Source organism: Solea senegalensis, linkage group LG14, assembly GCF_019176455.1.
Source record: "Solea senegalensis isolate Sse05_10M linkage group LG14, IFAPA_SoseM_1, whole genome shotgun sequence".
NCBI classification, from domain to species: Eukaryota; Metazoa; Chordata; class Actinopteri; order Pleuronectiformes; family Soleidae; genus Solea; species Solea senegalensis.
In genome coordinates this window covers 10,620,916-10,640,478 of record NC_058034.1, presented here as the reverse complement: position 1 = coordinate 10,640,478, position 19,563 = coordinate 10,620,916, and the positions used below count along the sequence as shown (strand labels likewise).

Below are 19,563 nucleotides of genomic sequence, written 5' to 3'. Positions count from 1 at the left end.
TTCTCCAGAGCAGTATGACCTCACTGTCACATCAGTAAAAATGAGCTCAGGTTGCCAAGACATGTCATCGTCTAATGTATAAATAATAAATGAATACAACTCTCACTGGATAACTTAAGGCACTGTGTAGCCATTCATAAAAAAATGATTTAAACCTTAATTACACCTTAATTACAACCAGCACCAGCTGTTCTGTTATCTTTTCCAGTGGTCGACTTGTGTGTATTGAGCACAGAGTGTGTGTGTGTGTGTGTGTGTCGCCGTGTTTGTGGACAGCAGATGTAATGGTGAGTAAACAGGGCTTTGGCGAGCAGCTGTTTGGTTAGATGGTTAAAAGTGATGGGCAACATGTTTGGAAGGGGTTGTTTGCACTGCAGTCACTGGCTTCTCTCAGATAACCAATGCATTATATTCACAATCTGTGTTTCTCACCAGTATGTTTGTCCTATTGTTTGTTTTGTGCAACGCTCCTTTAAACCGCAGACAGTAACTTACGGCCAAGTAAAATTTGAGCTTTATTTATAAAAAAAAAAAGTACAGACATCCGAAACATGCATTAACATCTGTATAATAACTGATCATCGTGGCACTACAACATGACATTATACTGACTATACTGAAGTTAAAAACACACATTTGTGCCTGGAAATCCATTATGTCAAATCTCAGGGTCACATACATATGCACAATAAAAATAAAGATATAATAACACTTATGTCAGGTGTGAATACAAAAATAATCAAACAAATGAGGCTAAAAACAGTTTCATCTTCTGTTCCCATTCACACAGTGACGTGCACTGATGATTCACAGTTGATCCATAACACATGAACATAATAAGGTAATCTGCCTTGACACATTGTTTTGCACAGCAGTAAAAACACACACAGGCACTTAGATCACGGTATCATCATCATCGCTTGTTTCCGTTTCTGGCAAATCAATATACACTCACCGCTTTTTAGGTACACCTGTTCAATTTCTAGTTAATGCAAATATCTAATGAGCCAGTCACATGGCAGCAACTTAATGCATGTAGGCATGCAGACATCGAGACAACTTGCCAGAGTTCAAACTGAGCATCCGAATGAGCAAGAAAGGTATAAATAGATAGCTTTGAACGTGTGAAGAGTATTTCAGGAACTGCTGATCTTCTGGGATTTTCACACACAACCATCACTAATGTCAGATAATGATTCAAAAAGAGAAAACATCCAGTCAGTGAGCAGCACTTCTCTGTGTATGTGATAGAAAGACAACAGTAACCCACAACAGTTACTAAGATTAGCACTTAAGAGAGGCAGAAAACCATCTCTGATCACGCAGCACATCAGACCTTGAAGCACATGAGCTACAGCAGCAGAAGACCACACCAGGTACCACTTTATTGTCCGGTGTACCTAATAAAATGGTCGTTAAATATGTCCATATCATCATCATGCTATAATAAATAGAAGAATAATAAGACATTGTATTTATATAGTATACGATACTCAAAGGCACTTTACAGAAATCATAATACATAACGGATTACAGATTAACAGTCCGCTGGCTATTTATCTGGATACTGGTTTATACGTGACCCGTTCTGTGAATCCCTGCAGACAGGCTGAAGTCCACACTATGTGGAGGAAGTCTTGTGAGCAGGCAGCGTTAGTATGGGAGTGCTCTCCTTGCCGTCAGAGGTCTCAGATTTGTGCAGCTCACTGGTGTCATCCTGGCAGGCAGGTAGAGCGGCATCTCCCCCCTGGCTGGAGCCGGACTTGTGAGAGGTGCTGGGGGAGTTGGTGGGGCTGAGCTGAACGGCTGTAGTGTCCTGCAGCGTGTGCTCGCTTGTCTCCATCTCAAATGCCGCAGTACCCATTCGCATCAACCCCCACTTTTCAGCGCCTTTAGCCTTGTTGGCCATTTGGGCCCGAGGTCTCCTGCTGACCACGCAGCAGGCCGTAAAGAAGGCCAATGCTATCAGCAAAAGAAGAGGCCCAATGATGATGGGAGGGTTACCAGTAGGGACGAAGGTGCCAAAGGCAAAAGCTCCCACCAGGGTGATGTTAATGCCTGCCAGCATGATGCACAGGCCACAGGCACAGCACAGAGCCGGGGAGGGCAAGCTCTGGTGCCGCAGAGCACGCTGCTGCGTGACCCTCTTAGGAGCAGATGGTCTGGAGGTCTTTTCAGGAAGTACCATGTCTAATGAAGAGCTCTGAGAAACAATTAGAGACTGTTTTATCACCGGAGTCAAAAACCTTTCATGACTTATTTGCTATTTTACCACCAAAGAAGTCCGTGGACATTTGTTCAAACTTGGGGGAGGAACCATAAAAACCCATCTGAGCTCAAACTATACAGACTACAAGTGTATCAGACCATCTCAAGTAATTACTGTAAGGTCCAGCAGAGGGCGCATTTTGAATGCCTCCTTGGCCCATCAGAAAAATGGACAAAAGGACAATGATGTTTTGTTGTTCTGATGTAAAAAATGTAGAACACAAGCAAAATAAAGCATCGTCCTGAGCTGACAATCATGAATCCAAAGCATCTACTGTGTGTGGAAGTATCACAGGTTCTACACTGCAGACCTAACGTAACCAACAAATCTGCTGACCAAACCATGGGGAGTGTGGAAATTTTGGCTGGTCCTCACGTTCTGTCACATTGTCTATGGTTAGGGTAAGGGCCTAGGGCAGGGGTCTCAAACTCGGTCTAGTTTGGTCAGTCAGGGGTCGGTCAAGTGAAAAAAAAGTCAAACTTTTTGAGAAAAAGACTATTTACAAACTAATATTTATAATGATATTTCACATAATTTCAAAATAAAGTGTTTGTTTTGACATGGAAAGATGCTAAATAAATCCAGTAATAAAAAAACATACAGCAATAACTCATTATAACTTGATATTAAGTGGTAGACCGTATGGAATTGATGCACAAACATGTGTGGAGGGTGTTTGAATATCTTTGAAGGAAAAGTGTGGCATGTAATATTTATTCAAACTTGTTTTGTTTTTGGTTTTTTTGAATAATATACTAATTGTAAACTTTTACATTCAACAGACAGGGAATTACTGGATTATTACCAAGGCACATGCCAACCTCCTTTAAATATCACCCCTGCCACCAAATGTGTCTTCACAAAAACCAAGCATTAACCTCTGTTGTCCTGACATTTGTAAATGAAACTGTGAAACTGTGAATGCCCCCCTACATTCCTAGTAATGCCCCTGCACAAAATACAACCCCAAATATATCCAACAATCTCTAACTTGATAAACATATCATTATAATCATTACTTCTGAGGGAGAGGATGATGATGATGATGATGATGATGATGATGAAGAGGAAAGTGTGTGACCTTTGACTAAGGTAAAAATACATGAATCATTTTCCTTCAAAACAAAAAGTTCTACAGCAAAAGCAAAACGTGTCATGCGTGAAACAAAGTGCAGTAATTCCTCGTGTTAACGCTGATTAAGAAGCTGAGGCGACACAGAAATCATATGTTCTTGCATGTCACGTTGCCACACTTCAGGAAACATTAATACACTGTTTTCACGGAGCCACTTACATTCGTTCAGACTCATAATAATCCAGTGCAGTGTTCTCCCGTGGTTCCACCGTCCATCCTGTTGGACAGGAGCTGGAGGTGAGAGGAGGAGATGTCTCTGTTCTTCAGCAGGTCAGCAGCAGAATGAGCTGATGCTGCCGCTGCCGCTGCTGCTGCTGCGGGAGCTCCTGCTCACACACACCACATGCTATGAAGACAGACAGCCACTGGGGGCGCTGTAGAGGACAGCTCAATCAAACCAGTGAAGTGATTAAAGGCACATAATGTAAGACATGTAATTATATGTGTTTTATGTAATCCATTTCTTACACAGACTTAAAGGAAACATGTTTAAAGGATATTTATATGTTTATATTCACAGTTTATGGTCCTGTGATGGACTGGGGAACTGTCCAGGGTGTGACCTCGCCCTTCGCCCTACGTAAACTGGGATTGGCACCAGCGCACCCCCCCTCCCCGCAACCCTCATGTGGAGGATAAAGAGGTAGAAGAGGAGACTTGTAAACTCTGTTGATGTTTTGAGTTTACCCAATAATGCAGCTCTTAGTGCCCATACCTCACTATCTAACAGTGTCTGTGATGGAGATACAAAATGTACATTAAAAAAACATAGACGATTGAGAGAGGAATTTGAAGACAACAATTGTTAGTTAGTTAGTTAGTTAATTAACTAGTTAGTTAACCCCTTGAACTACACTGCTGCCTGATGTGATAATTTTTATGCTGACATAAAAATATTAAACAAAATAGGTTTGATTTTGATGAAAGTAAAACAGACAGTGGAACAGTCTGTGTATGAATATTTGATAAAAAAAAAAAAAGTCTAACACTGGCTCTAAGTGTAAGTCCTTGTTTCTGTGTTTGGGAAGCTACTGTATCTGGCAACCCACGAGAGCCACGAGTCAGAGGACAAGGGACACATGGATTTACTTTAATATACAGTACACACAGTTTTACATATATTACATATGGCCCCTTTTAGTTTATGCATGTGCACGCAGTGAATTCATGAAAATAAAAAATAATCATCTGGCACACTCCAAAATTGGTAGATACAATATAAGGAGGACACAGGATGAGAGGTGTATACTGCTTCTGCTGCTTTCTTTTAAATCCAGCACATTGTGAAATAGTTGTAATCTAAGCATTTTACAAGCAGCCACATACGTAACATCTCCACTCCTCTCCCTATTTCTTTACAAGAGCTTATAAAAACACTTCAGCCACAGCTGTGCTTATCTGGTCAGAGTAGGGAGGTTTATTACACCCTCTTCCTGTCACCGGTTTGAATGGAAGAACATTTTCTGAAAGAATAAAACCAAATGCACTCACACATTCTGCAGCGAAAAGAATATGAAATGAACAGTTTACATTATATCACACAGACAAGAGAGAATGTTAAAGATCTTTTTTTTTTATTGAGCACACAAGTGAAAATCTGCTCTGCAGTGAGAGCTTTCTGCATAAGACCCCGCAAGAGATTTGACAAATAACAGTGGGACCTCATAATTACAAACCAATTAGACTACTGTATCTCATTCAGGGTCATTACAAGTTGATGTGGGAGAAACAAACACATTCCCTTCACGATTCATGGCGAGAGTAATAGGGGTTTAATGTGGCAAGGGGTTGTTTCATAATGTGTGTATTTGCTCTGTGCACATCTCTGTCAATCCCTGCCAGCCTATGAAGGCCCTTAGTTGCTATAGTGATTGGGTGTCCATGGCAACAGTGTGAAATCTGGGGAAATGTTATTAAACAGGCAACAAAGTAACAGTCTGGGGATAAAGGTTGGGTCCTAAATTAATAAACCATTTAAGAAAAAAGTATGCCTTTAAAAAAAATGATCAAAAGCAAAAAAAATACATAAATAAATAAGTTGATGGAGAAGTCTTGCTTAGTTCACCATTCATTCAGTAGACACACTCACAGAATCCAAAATCCAAAACTGAACAGTATACAAATACTACAATGATTTACAAAAAGAAATACTTTCAACACCACCATGGAATAGATCTCACAGTCACATCCACCCTCATCGACTTCAAATAACCATTATAATTCCACCTGGCTACTGTACTGCACATACAACCCATAATACAATACATCCTCACATTTAAGATAATTATTAAGATGCACAATAAGAAACTCAGTATTTTTGGGATGATTTTGCAGATTTTGCAGTTTTCACAACAAACATGCTAATAATAAGTAAGACATGGTGCAAATTAAGAGTCTACAGTAATGTTGGACTTTAAAAGTCCTTAAAACGATAAACATTTAATAAAAAGGTGATGAATTCACACTTTTGGATGAAACCGATTTATTTGTACTCCCTTTGGACAAGATGGGTGACCTTCTTCTAAAGTACATTAGTGCTACAGGTAGCTTGTGTTGGTGCGTAAGCTTAAGAGTAAAAATATAAAAACACTCTGATCAGTGAGTCTCCACTAAAATTATTCATCTGTTCAGACTCATGCACTTCCTGTACGCACTTCTTAAGTGTTTCAGTTTTGTTTTATCATCTAAACCTCATACATCCACACACACACACACACACACATACACATATCAGACCACATAGACATACAGGCTTAAAAAAATAAAAATTTTCTTAAAGTAAAGTAAGAAACAATAAGCAGCATTTCAATTACATATTAATAATTCACTGTTGGACAACAAGAAAAAAAATAACCCCTATTATTTGCTATGTAAGACATTGCATTAGGACAGCAATAGCTGTGTAATTGTACTGAACTTATGCAATGGCTATTGTAATAAAGCGGTTTGCTGTTCAGGAGGTAAACTTAAATAAACACATTTTTAAAACCTAAAGCTGAAAACAGGCAACTTAAAAAACACACCTGAACAAACCTCTGGAGTTTCAACCATCTCCAAGGATTATTATCTGTCCCCTTAGTGCTCATGCTCTAAGTGCCAAGATTACTGGCTAAGGAGAAGAGCTTTAACACCAGGAATAGATAATCACTTCTAATGGCTCATTTTACAAAGCTCCCTATAAAACAAAAAACACACACAGGGAGCAGGCGGAGGCTCAAATCAGTCTGAGAATGACTGTCGGACTTCAGGCTGCAAGGTCGTCTGAAGCAGGGGCAAAGTCACTGTTGCGCATGGAATTGGATTGTGCGCGTCTGCGAGCTAGTCTGGAGTTGGAAGGTGGGGAAAGCCTCATGGAGCAGACGATAACTGCGACGTCCTCCTGCTGCTCGTCGTGCTGCGATAGCTGGCGGTTAAAGGCAATGGCTTCCGCTGCAAACTGAGTCAGGTCTTTGGTGCTACTGTTCCTATAAGAATACAAGAGGCAAAAGGAGGATGTAAGAAAAGGTTAGGTTAGAATAGGTTAAACCCGGGGCCACAATGGACCTCTGGGTTGACTCGTAACTGAACCCCCTCTCCCCCTCTCAAACTCAGGAGTTTTAAAATAATTTTATTATTGTAGCTGATCTAGCTGGTCATGACAGTTTGATTTCACCCATGTGCCATGATTGCCACAACCTCTTCATCATGTAATTTATGATAGTATTATTATATGCCATACCTCTGTAGAACATGAGGAGTTGGAAGACCTCTCTCTGGGGCGTTCTATAACAAAAATGAATGAAAGGAATAGTTTACCTCACCACACCTTGAAATACAACTGAAATGACACTGGAAATGATACGCACCCCCTGCACCCATGGGTGCTTTAGAACCTGAGCAGCACTGAGGCGAAGTGTGGCGTCCCGTACCAGCAGTTTGGATATGAGGTCCTTGGCTCCTGCTGTGATGTGAGACCAGTCCTTGTCTGGAAACTCATACTTGCCCTGTTGGATGCTCTCAAACAGGTTTCTCTGAGGACAAACGGTTACACAATATTCTGTTTAGCTGTTCAGCTATCAGTGTTTCTGTGATTTTATTCATGGGGAAACAGAGTCAACATCTGGTTCAAAATTAAAGTGTAGTAGTAAAGGGTTTTTTTTTGTATTGCTTTCCAATATGAGAGCTAATTGATTAATGTGCCCTTTACTTTTTTGGGTACTTTTTTGTTTTGATAATTTGGATGAAAATTGCAAAGAAAAAAAACATCTTATTTTGTGACCTTACCGTTCACACCCACAAATAATCAGTTCATAATCATAAAAGACTTTAAAAACAACCTGAAGTGAAAAATTTAAACCAGTAAATATTTGCTATTGTAACTTGAAAAATACTTAAATTATTTTTTTTATTATTTAATTCAATTTTCTTTTAAACCAGAGTATGGTGTGTATACAACCAAGTGTAATTCTAGTTCCAAGAGGCAACAACAGTAATGTAAGACAGATGTGTTTTTACAACACATACTAATGGCTGTTGCACAACAAAAAACAATATTGTATGTTTAAACCTCATTTTCTTTCCAGCATTGGGACAGATGTTGAGAACTGAACACTTCCGGGCAGTATAAATCAAGACAATGACAATGAGTGATTGCGTAGTCTGTTTGGGCAAGTTTACCTGACAGGTTCTGCAGGTTTCTCCCCGATCCCAGCCACAGTCTGTGCCGCAGTGACCTGTGAAGGGAGGACTGCCACTCAGCAGGATGTAGAGGATGACTCCAAGGCTCCAAAGGTCACAACGCTTGTCATAGAAGGAGGCCTCATCAGTGAACACTTCCACGACTTCTGGAGCCATGTACTCAGCTGAGCCACACTGGGAGAAAAAAAAACCACAGGAGTCAAGTAACTATATCATTTTGATATTGACTTCCTTTGCATGTCTGTTATAAGAATTCAAAATTAGACTGTTACCGGTGTGGTGAGTTCTGGTGTTGTTATGGGGGTACAGGCACTACTAAGCTTCACTCCACTTCCCAAGTCAAAATCACAAATCTTCACTGGCGACACCTGAGTAAAAGATGGAGGAAAAACATTATTATTAAGTTAATCTCTAGGCTCTTCTCTAAAGTCCTTGTGAAAGTGTCTTGTCCTTTCACAGCCTATTACCTGATCCTTGTATTCACAAAGGATGTTCTCCAGCTTAAGGTCTCGATGAGCAATTCCTGTAGACAAGCACACTGTCACCATGCTGTTCAACACCTTCTCGGTTTGCTTGGACAGCTGTTGGGATATTTACCCACCTTTAGTGTGCAAGAAGTCAAGTGCTTGGGCAATATCCCTGACCACTTTACTGGCCTCAAGCTCATCAAAGTGCTTTCTGTTCTGGATGTGTGTCAAAATGGAGCCTGAGGGAAGAGAGACACTTGAAGCAATCACGACATGTTGATGAATGAGTCATATGAAAGAGGAATGTGAACATGTACAAAGACGCCATCATTCAAGAGTTAGTCATTTATGCTTACCTCCACGTAGCTTTTCAAATACTAAATAAAAGCATGAGCTGTCTTCAAAGAACTGGATCAACTCCAAAATATTCCTGAATCGAGATATGTTCAAAACACAATTAAAAATTGTGTTTTGTTTTTTTTTGTCCATTTAAGAATCTCTCTCTGAACTCTAAATACACTCACTTGTTTCCTTGACACTGGTAGAGTGTCTCCACTTCTCGAAAGACTCTGCTGCGGCTGTGCCCCGCACTTTTTTCAATGATCTTTGTAAAACAACAGAGATAGAGAACCATTACATGTTGATTTCACCCTGTTATAGCAACAAAGTTGCTTGTATTCAGTATTTTCTTATTCTTGTATTTTAACTATAAACAAACAAAGCACAGTAAATTTAATAAATTAAGTTGACTAAATATTACAAATATCCTCACTAACCTTCACAGCAAACTCCTGTCCATTCTGCAAGCCGATACATCCTTGAACTTTGGCATACGCTCCCTGACCAAGCACTTCATCTGTTAGCTTGTAAAGATCTAGAAAACAAAACAATAACAAAATATAAATTCAACAGCAGGAGTGGAATAGTGTTTTTTTTTCATACTTTTCATACTTTTCATACCATCAAAAGAGCCTGTAGAGCTGTCTGTTGCCCTAGTTCTTTTCTTCTTCTTCCTTTTAGCTGTGTCTGGGATGTTCACTGGTTGGCTTTTTTCCAAATCTGCCAAATTGAAAGCAAAATGGAAAAAAGGTAAATGGATTGGATGTATAGATTTTCTTAACAACCACTTGAAGCCCTTTACAGCACAGTTCACAGTCACCCGATTCACATTTGTATACTTTTATAACCATTTTTGTTTAAAAATGTAAAAAACAAACAAAAAAATCTGCATCCAGATGAGCATCTCAGCTCTGTATCAGGTATAATCTGTATCCAAATCAACACTAAAAACATTAATCACAAGACCATTCATGTACAACCAGACATGAGCATGCCATTGTGAACAGTAATTACATTTGCTCCCCTGCAGTTGTTTGGTTAGTTTCAGAAAGTACTACCAATGAGGAACAACAGGGGATTTTTGAGCATGGGTTTTTGTTACAAGACCAAACGCGTTTTCAAACTTCTCTATTTGTGGGGCTCAAAAGAGCCAGAGCAGTGTGGATGACCGGCATATCAGAAGAATGTATGTGTTTTTAAACAAAAACAGAGTAGTGACAATGTAGCCTTGATCAGGTGGACTTAAGAAGTTAAGGACTAATAAAAATAAAAATTGTAAATTAATTTTTAATTAATTTCTAAAATACACACAGATACTTTGCTGTGTAGTATACAATTCTGAATAATACAGTGCTGCTGTACCTGATGTGGCCCCAGAAAGGTGCCGTCTCTCCTCAGAGGGGATCTCATTCGCCGGAGTTTGTACACAGCTCTGCTCCATGTGGCCCAAAGCCAGGGAATTACCCTGTAACAGAAGTAGACCACATATGAGCGTGAGAAAGAGGGAAAGCACAAAAGTAAAAATCAGGAAGTAGTATGGCAGTGCAAGGACATGGAGGATAAAGTAGAACTAAAAGATTTTGCCTACAAGGCCAATACATGTAACTAATAAATCATTATTTAGAAAAAAGTAACCCTATATAGCAATTCAGTCACAAGGTGCTAACCTTACTGATTACGTTCCACTTTGGCGGCCTGCCATAACAGTGGCGTAATAAGAATAGAGGAAACATCAGGACAGGCCTTATCTAACCCTGGATATTACCAGAAACAGTCACACTACCAAACATAGTGCATGACTCATAAAGAGTGAGTGAAACTCACTCAGCATGTTTCAGGAATGACCAGTAATAACATTTCAGAGTAGATTGTACCTGGAGAGAGTGCTGGAAAGTTTGCAACTCGGTCATCATCCTGTCCCTCACCATATCTGCACCTGAGAAAGGGCAGGTCAGAAAGATTCAGTCAGTGTGGATCAAACTGCATCAGCAGGAAAAAATGTTCTGATTTGATTCCTGTTAAACAATTAAGGATGTTTATAATCGAACTGCAAAGGCTATAATTTGCCAACCTATGTTTAGTTGTTCTATCTGTGCAAATACAAAAATACATAGACCTATTGATACACACCCGCCATTTAAATAAATACTACAAAGGCAAACTAGAGCAAAGTCAAAGCCAGTCAAACAGCACAGGTGTCCTCCTTTTAATCTGTTACAGTTATTGGGAGAGAGAAGCCTCAAGTCCAGTCTGTTATATTAACTCCCTCATAAGTAAAAGAAAATATGCTACGCTAAACAAAGCAACGGACTGATACTAATATTCATGTCGGTGTTTTATTAAAAACCAACATCGAACAACAACCACGTGGAAAACTAGAACAAACGGTGTCGTTGTACACACTTAAATGAGTGGAAACATTTATAAAATATGAAGTTTTACTGGCTAGAGTCTGAGTTAACCAGAGTAAAACCCAAGCTAGCTCCAGCTAGCTAACAACAACAAACTGTCTAGCATGTACGTTGGACGTCTATTTGCTACTGTAAGTTCAGACACCGATCATATAGTGTCGAAAGATAAAATGTAAATGCAACAACAACAAAAAACAGCAAAGTTCACTTCTTACCTTCCACACTCGCCAGATCCCCCCTCTCTCTGTCAGAGCCTCTGCAAGCTGATGTAAGCATCCATTACTAGATGAAATCCATCAGTTAGACAGCTGGTGACGCACAGAGCGGGAATACACACAAAACAGGCGTTTGTTCCGCCCATTTCAGCATTTCATCGTCTCCCATTGGCCAAGAATGAAGCCGTAAGAACCACGTCAAATAACGTGTGTTCACTCTCGGCCCCGCCCACTCCACGTAGGAAGAGGTGTTTTTTTTGTTTGAGCAGGAATTTGAATTTCAAATGAAAGGTTAGGCAGATCGTGACAACACAGTTGACAAAGTATTTCATGTACACTTTTTTTTACACACCACCGAGTGTACATCGCCTTTTGAATTACATTTTAGATTATAGTCAATATCACATTGACCATAAAATAGTGCTTTAACCACCGTCATAAAAACGAGAAAACAAATATTTTAGAAATATTTTAAAAACAATGAATTCACCTTTTTATACCCACAAATCCGAGCCGACTCACTGTGCAGGTCAGAAATTAATCAATTAGAAATTACCAATTTTTTTGGTAAAATTGTCCATTTGAAAACTCATGTATAACAATAATAATTGTATTTTAGCATTAAAAATCAAATTTTGGTTAAGGAGCTTCTATAAACTGGTGTATTAACCATTACAGAAACAAAGCCTTCACATTGGGTGGTGGTCTAATAAGTTTGTTATAGTAGCAGTAATAGTTTCATTGGTGATGCTGTTTTTGTTCATTTTTTCCAACTGTTAAATGCACATGAAAGTCCTTTTTGTTCAGGAAGAGTTGCCATGATGAAATTCTAATAGTGTTTTGTGTGGTGCAATGCCTTTAAAACAAATCCAATATATTGGTAATGTTAGACTGAATTTTATGACAAGTTTAAACTCAAACACAAAAACTATATAAAACACAACAGGCAAACTTTCATCAAAAACAATCAATGCTGTATATCTGAACATATACAAGAGTCAAACAAAAACATGCACTAGCAAAGAAAATATAGCTATAGTATGCTGTGCTATGACAATGACATCACTGGATTATTAAGTAAAAACACTGGTGAAAGTACAGCGCCACCACCTGAAGGAGGGCGGTATGTAACTGGACCTTCACAGCGAAGCTTTGAAACCAGTCACACAGATTTGTCTAAAATTGTTCTTTCTATTGAGTATTTCGAAGCTGACGATTTCTCACACGGCTCAGATTACGTCAGAATGTAAACTCCTTTGTCCCACATGGTTTTTGCTCAGTTGCATATCTTTTCCGTCATCTCTCTCTGTGGGGAAAAAAAGAAAACAAAGGACACGTTTAACGCATCAGCTTCATATAATACCGAAGGAGGAGATGAAAGATTATTACCGACAACAAAAGTAATCACCATGGTTACTAAAGATGGGACAATAAAGCGGGTCTGTTGTTCACAAGACATATCTGTTCTGCCGTGTGTTGATATCAACACACACTGTGAAGGAAGTTATGCAACATAATGATGATAACAGAAGCCTTTTATTGATGCGAGGAGAACCATTTTCCATCAGCTCGTGTGTGATGGAGGTCCCTTTATTGCAATTACACAACCTATTTCTCATTGTGGCTGCACAAAGTCAGCAACTCCTCCAATGTGGGCTGTTGCTTCAAACAGAACTGTTAGTGCAGAGCAGTTAATGAGTTTCTTTTATTATGGAAAACTGGGGAGTGTAAGAGAATGAATACTGACTTCGACCATTGTGTCAGATGTAAAGTTATGTGTTCATGTAGCATGCGCACGCACTAACAGGGACAAACACAGTGAAGCTCATTGAGACTGGTGCACAGTGAGGTCATGGACGATAGGAGGACACATATTTTCTAGCAGCGGGACAGTCAGGTCGGGAGCATGACACAGACAAAGCCTCACTTCACCCAAACACATCCGAGGTCAAACAGTTATCTCACCAGGGGCTCCAGTTCTGAGTGATCAATGAGGTTGAACTCTGAGATGAAGTAGTAGTAGTGCTTGTAGCAGGTGTTTATGTGCGCCTCTGCACCCATGTTGCAGACGCTGTCAAAGTGATGGATGTAAACGTGCACAAAGACTCTGAAGAGACGGCTTAGGATCTTCTTGCACACCTGCTGGAAGTTCTTGGGGAAAGGTACACCTAAAGTAAAGGAGGGAAATTAGTATTATGCTTGGTTCACAGTGCCACATCCACTGGAATGAAGACAAAACCTAAACATCACCAATTGCAGGAGTGTTGTTTCACTGAGCAAAGGGATGCAAAATGGAAAAGCTGCTTTTTCAAGCTATTCAGTAGATGGTAAAGTGTACATTACTTATGGGTCAAAGAAAAGCTTGTGAAAGACTATTATGATTCTGATGTTTTATTGTTGTTCATTGAATCTGTCCTCACCTTCTCCCTCATCTGCTTTTAGGGTTTGCAGCAAAATCCCAGGAACCGTCTTGAATGCCCTCCTCCTCATGTACAAGGCCTGATTCTTACAGAAAGCTAAGTGTATTTTAACAGATCCTTGTCTGAGTTCCAGTTTCTGTGGCCACAGATTGAATTTGCCCAGATGCAGGATAAAAAAAAGACTGAAACGCTAATTTGTCCCTGACTCCATTGCTTTGTTAAACAGCTCATTATGAAAATGTATGATCTAGTGTGATTTGCTAAAATGTGTGGTGTGTTTACACTGCTGCTGTATGGCAAAATGCCCCTCTGCGATATTGAGGTTGCTTTCTACTATCCATCCACTATACAGACCTGTTCATATCTGTGAGGTTTTTTTCCACAGTAAATGACCTCCATGTCTACGTCTAAGTCCATAAAGGAAAGCAGATGATTGGTAAAAATAAAGTGCCATTTCGGTGTAAGTGATAAGTGCTGCCCCTGAGCTTGTGCCTCCATTATGCATGAAATTGTCACGTCCAAGAAATGTTGATTGTAAAACGTGGTGCAGAGATGAATTAACACCTCTAAATGTCAGCCTTATTGTTTAATTAACCTCTGCTTGAACTTCATCATCTCACTTGCGATTGTTGATGATGAAAGAACCGTGGGGATCACTCTGTGCTGACACTTGAGCGCCGCTGCAGCAGAGCATTAGTGCGGGCTGCAGTCAATCAGGTATCAGGTTACACATTCAATAATGGCCTTCATTTGTAGACTCCTCACACACACCTACTCTGGTGGGGAAGATGTCCTCATTATTGATGAGTGACTCTATCCAGTCCATCAGCAGATTCATGTACTTGAGAGCGGGCAGCTTGGTGGGTTTCTTGTAGTCGTCGCCGTCCTGCCACCTGTACTCGTACCTCAGACCCCCGGACATGATGGGACACGTGCGCTCTGTGCAGTACTCGCTCACCGTGCCGTAGATCAGATTGATCCGATTAAAGAAATCCACCACATGAACAGCAATCCAATCATTGAGGCTCTCTCCCTCAGGGAGTTGCACCACTTTCCTCAGGTCCAGACCAGACTTCAGTGAGGCCTGGGCCTTCTTGTAGAGTTCAAATCGCTGGGTCCCAGGCTCAAACCTCTTCTTTGGCCTAAAGGTTTTGTCTTTGATGAACACTTGTCCAAGACACAACGCCATCGACTTTTTTCTATCCCCTGAGATATGGGGAGAATGAGCTCTCCAGAATAATATTTGGTATAGATTTTTTTATAGAGCTTAATCTTCCAGAGAGAGAGCGGCAACCAGGGTTGCAGCTACAAAATCCTGTCACACAGGGTCAGCATCTGCCATGCAAAGATTGCAGCAAGCTCTTGTTTTCAGGTTGTGGAACATCACCTATGAAACAGGACAGCAAGAGAAGTCAGATTATTGCTTTGCTCTTTACTCGTTGTTCAGCCAAGGATGAATAAATAGGCCACACAACAACATTACACTGCTGGTCAAATCGTCTAAAACCAAAGACAATAAGAGACAATACTTTAACATGGTCTAGTCAAACATTTTCAAGAAAGACCAAAGTCCACACTGAACAGGAAACTTGCATGTGTCATTATTGCACCCACTGCTCTGCATAATAATAATAATAATAAAAAACAAGATTTCATTAGCAATCACTGATTTAAAAAGATTCAATCAGCTATGGCAAATGCTAGTACAACATCGGGTCACTGGAGTCAATGTGAGAAAATAAATTATATGCTGCAACTCACTGGGGATGAAAGTAGATTTCACAACACACTTGAGTGTAAAAACACTGAACATGGCAGCTGTTAGGGAACCAGAGAGATAGTTACTCCCCCTGGGAAATTAGTCTTTGGATATGACACAAACAATTTTTTTAATACCTATTAACCATCTGGCAGATAATACACACTGATTAGGAGTGAGAGCTCGCTGAATGATGCTGTCGCCTCATACCTTAATTACTATTATGAAACATATAATGTAAATGTTAGCAATTGAATATTAAAGGGATAATTTTCTGAGTGTGGTTGTATGAGGTGCTGTCACATAGTCATTGCTAACTTTGCTGTGGTTTGGCTGCAGACATTGATGATTTTAACCACTTAACAAAAGGCTTAAACCTAATAAACTCTTAGCACGACCCTGAAGTGTATTATATTATAAGAATACCAATGGAGAAGTTGAGACTCAGGCTTCACCTGATGCAGCATCAGGTGAATTGCGTGTCGTCTCTCTATTGGAACGACTGTCTTAAGTCATCTGCAGCAGTGCCACTGATAAATCTTGTATTTCTAATCCAAACAAAAGTTAACAGATGTGCGAAAAAAATGCTTGGTCTGGCTAATTTGTCTGTTTGTAGAAAATGGCGGCACAAGATCATAAAGCAAAGGCCTTGCCAAAAGTACATATACTAAAGGCACCCATTCAAAGATACTTATCAGTTATGTTACACACTAGACCTTTCACAATCAGGAATATTCCTTAGTGCCTCTCACAGGTCATTGCACAGGACACATTCTCTGTTGTTTGCCTGGGCTTTGGTTGCAGGGCAGAGTGAAATGTTGACATGGTGGAAAACTTGAATTATACATTATCCACTTTTTTGTCTCTGACTATATTTGACTTAGTCAATAGCTGCTGAACTAATCAAGTACAGTTTTAAATGTGCTTAAACTGGAACTGCACACACTGGTGCCAAGTTTGAAGCCTATCAAGGGAGGCATAAAAGATTGAAATCCACAATAGTCCAGCGGATGCAGTGGTACAAAATATATGATTGTATTGTAGTGGTACAAAATATATGATTGTATCTGTGGACAGATGGACACAGAGGGTGGAGACGACTCATTTAGCGATGTATCTGTTGCATTTCTACTGATATCTCTCGCATTTCCTGTCCAAACACTGCAAAAGTCGGCCCTGCATACACTGGTGCCCTTAATGAGTCACATGTCAGCCTGAATCCTGTCAAGCAAATCCTTTGACATTTATATGACAAGCACACAGACAGACAGTCCTTAAATTAATAGAGATATAATTGCTTCTTTTTCTCTTACTGTTAGGCAGGCTTTCCCACTGGAAACTGAAGTTTATGTTGCTACACCTCACTCCCCGACACTTGACTACTGTACATCACTGCACACAAGAGTCCCTGCAAGTTACAAATGTCGATTTTGGTGTGCAGATTGACTAAGTGACAAAGTTAAGTTTCCAACCAGTGGAGGCAACCACAACATAAGATATCTTAGATTTAAGTGGATGGAGATTTTTTTATTGGGCAGATAACATATGCTTTTCCTAGTCTCTGCTGGTAGTTTTAAGTGAGGGAAAGATTCTGAAAGTGATGGAACTACTAAATTATCACATTTACTGAACATATAGTGCAATGTTTATTAGAAATAAAGTCTGTCACAGCATTGTATTGGTTTCATTTCACTGTCTTACATTGGAAAGTCTCCTGTGCTTTGTCACAGTAAAGATGTTTGGACTTTATTTCAGTACTTTGGAGGATTAAAACATATGTTGCCTCTCTGGATTTGACACTGCAGTCACATTCAAGTGACTGTGGTTGCAACATGACACTACATCCGCATTTGTGTCCTGAGTCCTATTCTGAACTGCGAGTCTTAACATTTCCTGTGGCCGTGACACAAATTGGTGGAAGTTTCTGTCTCTGCATGATCATCTGTCCTCACACAAGAGACCAAGCACTGACAGGACTCTTTGTTGTGAATGTGAGCTCACTGAGTGACTTGTTTCAGAGCCCTCCTCACTCTTTGATTCATTCGGAGTAAAACCCTGTGTATAAAATGCACTCACCATTTGATATTTGAGAGGGGTACTTTTACTTTCCACTAGCTTTCACAGTCTGTCTGATCTCAGCCTAAAAGTCACCACTGGGGGAGCATGAATACGTGGTCATGAGATGGCTCTAAAATGTCCATAACAAAAGGGCTTGTGGGAAGTCTCACAGTCATAGTGTTTCAATCTCTCCCCAAACACACTTTCAGCCAAACATTTAACTTTTGTTTACTGGAGACAATGACTTTTTTTATGTAAAAATGTGACAGCATGTGAGACAGAAAACCCCTGTGTCTCTCTGCGTCATGCCTCAACTGTGTCCTGTACATCTGATGCATGTCTTAACAAGTACTATTGGCAGCCCTTCACACATAGTTTTGTGGTTTTTTATGACGTTACCATGAAGTCTAACAGAGGTCATAGAAAGGGGGGTGAAGGAGAGAAAACTGACGTTTCAATAAATAAAAAAAAACCACTGCAGAAACTAGATGCAACAGAAGAGAGAGGTAAATTAGAAACAATAACAACTGAATGGGAAAAACCTGTCTGCACTGTACCTGGCTGGAATCCTAGAATACTGGAACAGGGTGGAAAGCTGTGGGAAGTTGAGTGAGGATTTGGGGCGGCTGATCCCTTTACTTTAAAATTCCCTGCATGTGCCAGCTCCGGCCACTTTTCCCCTCCAGCTCCTCTGGATCTTCTCTATCCCTGTCAGACGCTAACAGTCCGAGGGGCTCCAACTTCACTCGGCAGCAGTAAAGGGAGAAAAAGTTGTTTGGCTTCTCTTCCTGTTGATGATGTCACATCCTTACTTTGTCTGCTGGGCCCTAGCTGTCGCTGTCTGTGTGTGTGGATAAGTGGGTGTGTGTAAAGAGGACCTATAAGTTGAAAGAAAAGAAGGGCTGGAAAAGATCTTTCCAAACCCCTCCTCTGCCCCATTTTTTCCACCATTTTTCCTCATCCTGCAGCAGAGGAGCCAGCCCACTTGTCCCGTCAAAGCCTGGCCCTTTGGTGAAGGTCCTGAGAAAACAACCCTTCTTCTTGAGGCCACATATGGGACTGAAGGAGCAGAGTGATCCCACAAACATTTCTGGATGTTTGGCAGTCTGTGCTGCTCCTTTTATTTGTGCAGTCTCAGTAACATGTCATTTGAATTCTTGGTATTTTAAAGACATAGTTGAACTCTTGAGTTTTAGCCTTAAATAGTGAACGCGCTACTCACTAACAATGCTCTTCAAAGCAAATAAGAATCTGTATTTGACGATAAAGGCATGTCTGAAAGTGCAGCAGTCCAGTTTCCCTGTGCCCTTGAGGGCTGGGAGTTCTTGTGATAGCTGCCATGACTGTTCCCTTTGTCTTGAATGTCAAAGGGTAACACTAACATGCAGGGGTGTCTGTTTCTCTAATGTGTAATGAAACACAAACCTACAAAAAGAAACTGGCTATACTCTTTGTGACTATTGTTAGTGGGATAAAACAGTATGGTGATACGGTTTTAAGTGATGTAACAGTAGGACATGGGATTAGATTCAGTTTGAACACGTTTTACATACTGGTGTTTGAATGTGTGCGAACACACCAATTGCACATAATATCGTTTTTTGAGTTTGAAACAGTATATTCGATAAATAGATATTTGATTTCAAGAAGGGGCAACAACCAGCCAGTGTATATATTTGACCACTTTTACTGAGGTGCGTTAATGAAGTAATTTAATTCACAATCCAGATGTCCTCCATGTAAAAGTGAGATAGATAGACATGAAATGTCAGAGCATAATTGAATCTCGCACAACATTCAACATAAGTTGTAG

At 40.1% G+C, this 19,563-nt stretch overlaps 3 protein-coding genes across 4 annotated transcripts; all 3 read right to left on the bottom strand.

Annotated features, from left to right (window-relative positions):
* Window positions 1–504: 504 nt before the first annotated feature.
* Window positions 505–3,670, bottom strand: LOC122781285 (transmembrane protein 275-like). The gene is made up of 2 exons (XM_044044914.1): window positions 3,564–3,670; window positions 505–2,203 (listed from the first exon to the last, which is right to left on the bottom strand). Exon 2 carries the CDS (start codon window positions 2,186–2,188, stop codon window positions 1,622–1,624), a length of 567 nt encoding a protein of 188 aa, XP_043900849.1. The 5' UTR covers window positions 2,189–2,203; window positions 3,564–3,670; the 3' UTR covers window positions 505–1,621.
* A 1,286-nt stretch (window positions 3,671–4,956) lies between these two features.
* Window positions 4,957–11,623, bottom strand: mknk1 (MAPK interacting serine/threonine kinase 1). The gene is made up of 14 exons (XM_044044909.1): window positions 11,514–11,623; window positions 10,762–10,823; window positions 10,250–10,352; window positions 9,509–9,607; window positions 9,325–9,422; window positions 9,073–9,152; window positions 8,905–8,978; window positions 8,683–8,787; window positions 8,549–8,604; window positions 8,354–8,449; window positions 8,061–8,255; window positions 7,250–7,414; window positions 7,123–7,166; window positions 4,957–6,868 (listed from the first exon to the last, which is right to left on the bottom strand). The coding sequence occupies exons 1-14, from the start codon at window positions 11,572–11,574 to the stop codon at window positions 6,649–6,651; spliced, it is 1,458 nt and encodes a 485-aa protein (XP_043900844.1). The 5' UTR covers window positions 11,575–11,623; the 3' UTR covers window positions 4,957–6,648.
* Window positions 11,624–12,394: 771 nt separating this feature from the next.
* On the bottom strand, window positions 12,395–18,610 carry mob3c (MOB kinase activator 3C). 2 transcript variants are annotated; one of them, XM_044044912.1, is made up of 4 exons: window positions 18,308–18,602; window positions 14,705–15,320; window positions 13,479–13,681; window positions 12,395–12,819 (listed from the first exon to the last, which is right to left on the bottom strand). In XM_044044912.1, exons 2-4 carry the CDS (start codon window positions 15,120–15,122, stop codon window positions 12,790–12,792), a joined length of 651 nt encoding a protein of 216 aa, XP_043900847.1. In that variant the 5' UTR covers window positions 15,123–15,320; window positions 18,308–18,602; the 3' UTR covers window positions 12,395–12,789. The 2 variants fall into 2 exon arrangements, with proteins under 2 accessions (XP_043900847.1, XP_043900848.1); XM_044044913.1 differs by lacking the exon at window positions 12,395–12,819 and having other exon boundaries at window positions 13,561–13,681; window positions 14,709–15,320; window positions 18,308–18,610.
* Between the last annotated feature and the right edge of the window lie 953 nt (window positions 18,611–19,563).

Coding starts and splice junctions, on each gene's coding strand:
- LOC122781285 (XM_044044914.1), bottom strand. CDS start 2,188: ATGGTACTTCCTGAAAAGACCTCCAGACCATCTGCTCCTAAGAGGGTC.
- mknk1 (XM_044044909.1), bottom strand. CDS start 11,574: ATGCTTACATCAGCTTGCAGAGGCTCTGACAGAGAGAGGGGGGATCTG. Junction 8,256..8,353: donor CACCAGAACTCACCACACCG/GTAACAGTCTAA, acceptor TTTTTCTCCCAG/TGTGGCTCAGCTGAGTACAT. Junction 6,869..7,122: donor ACTCCTCATGTTCTACAGAG/GTATGGCATATA, acceptor GTATTCTTATAG/GAACAGTAGCACCAAAGACC.
- mob3c (XM_044044912.1), bottom strand. CDS start 15,122: ATGGCGTTGTGTCTTGGACAAGTGTTCATCAAAGACAAAACCTTTAGG. Junction 13,682..14,704: donor CATCTTCCCCACCAGAGTAG/GTGTGTGTGAGG, acceptor CCTTTACTTTAG/GTGTACCTTTCCCCAAGAAC. Junction 12,820..13,478: donor ACTCAGAACTGGAGCCCCTG/GTGAGATAACTG, acceptor TTTTCCCCACAG/AGAGAGATGACGGAAAAGAT.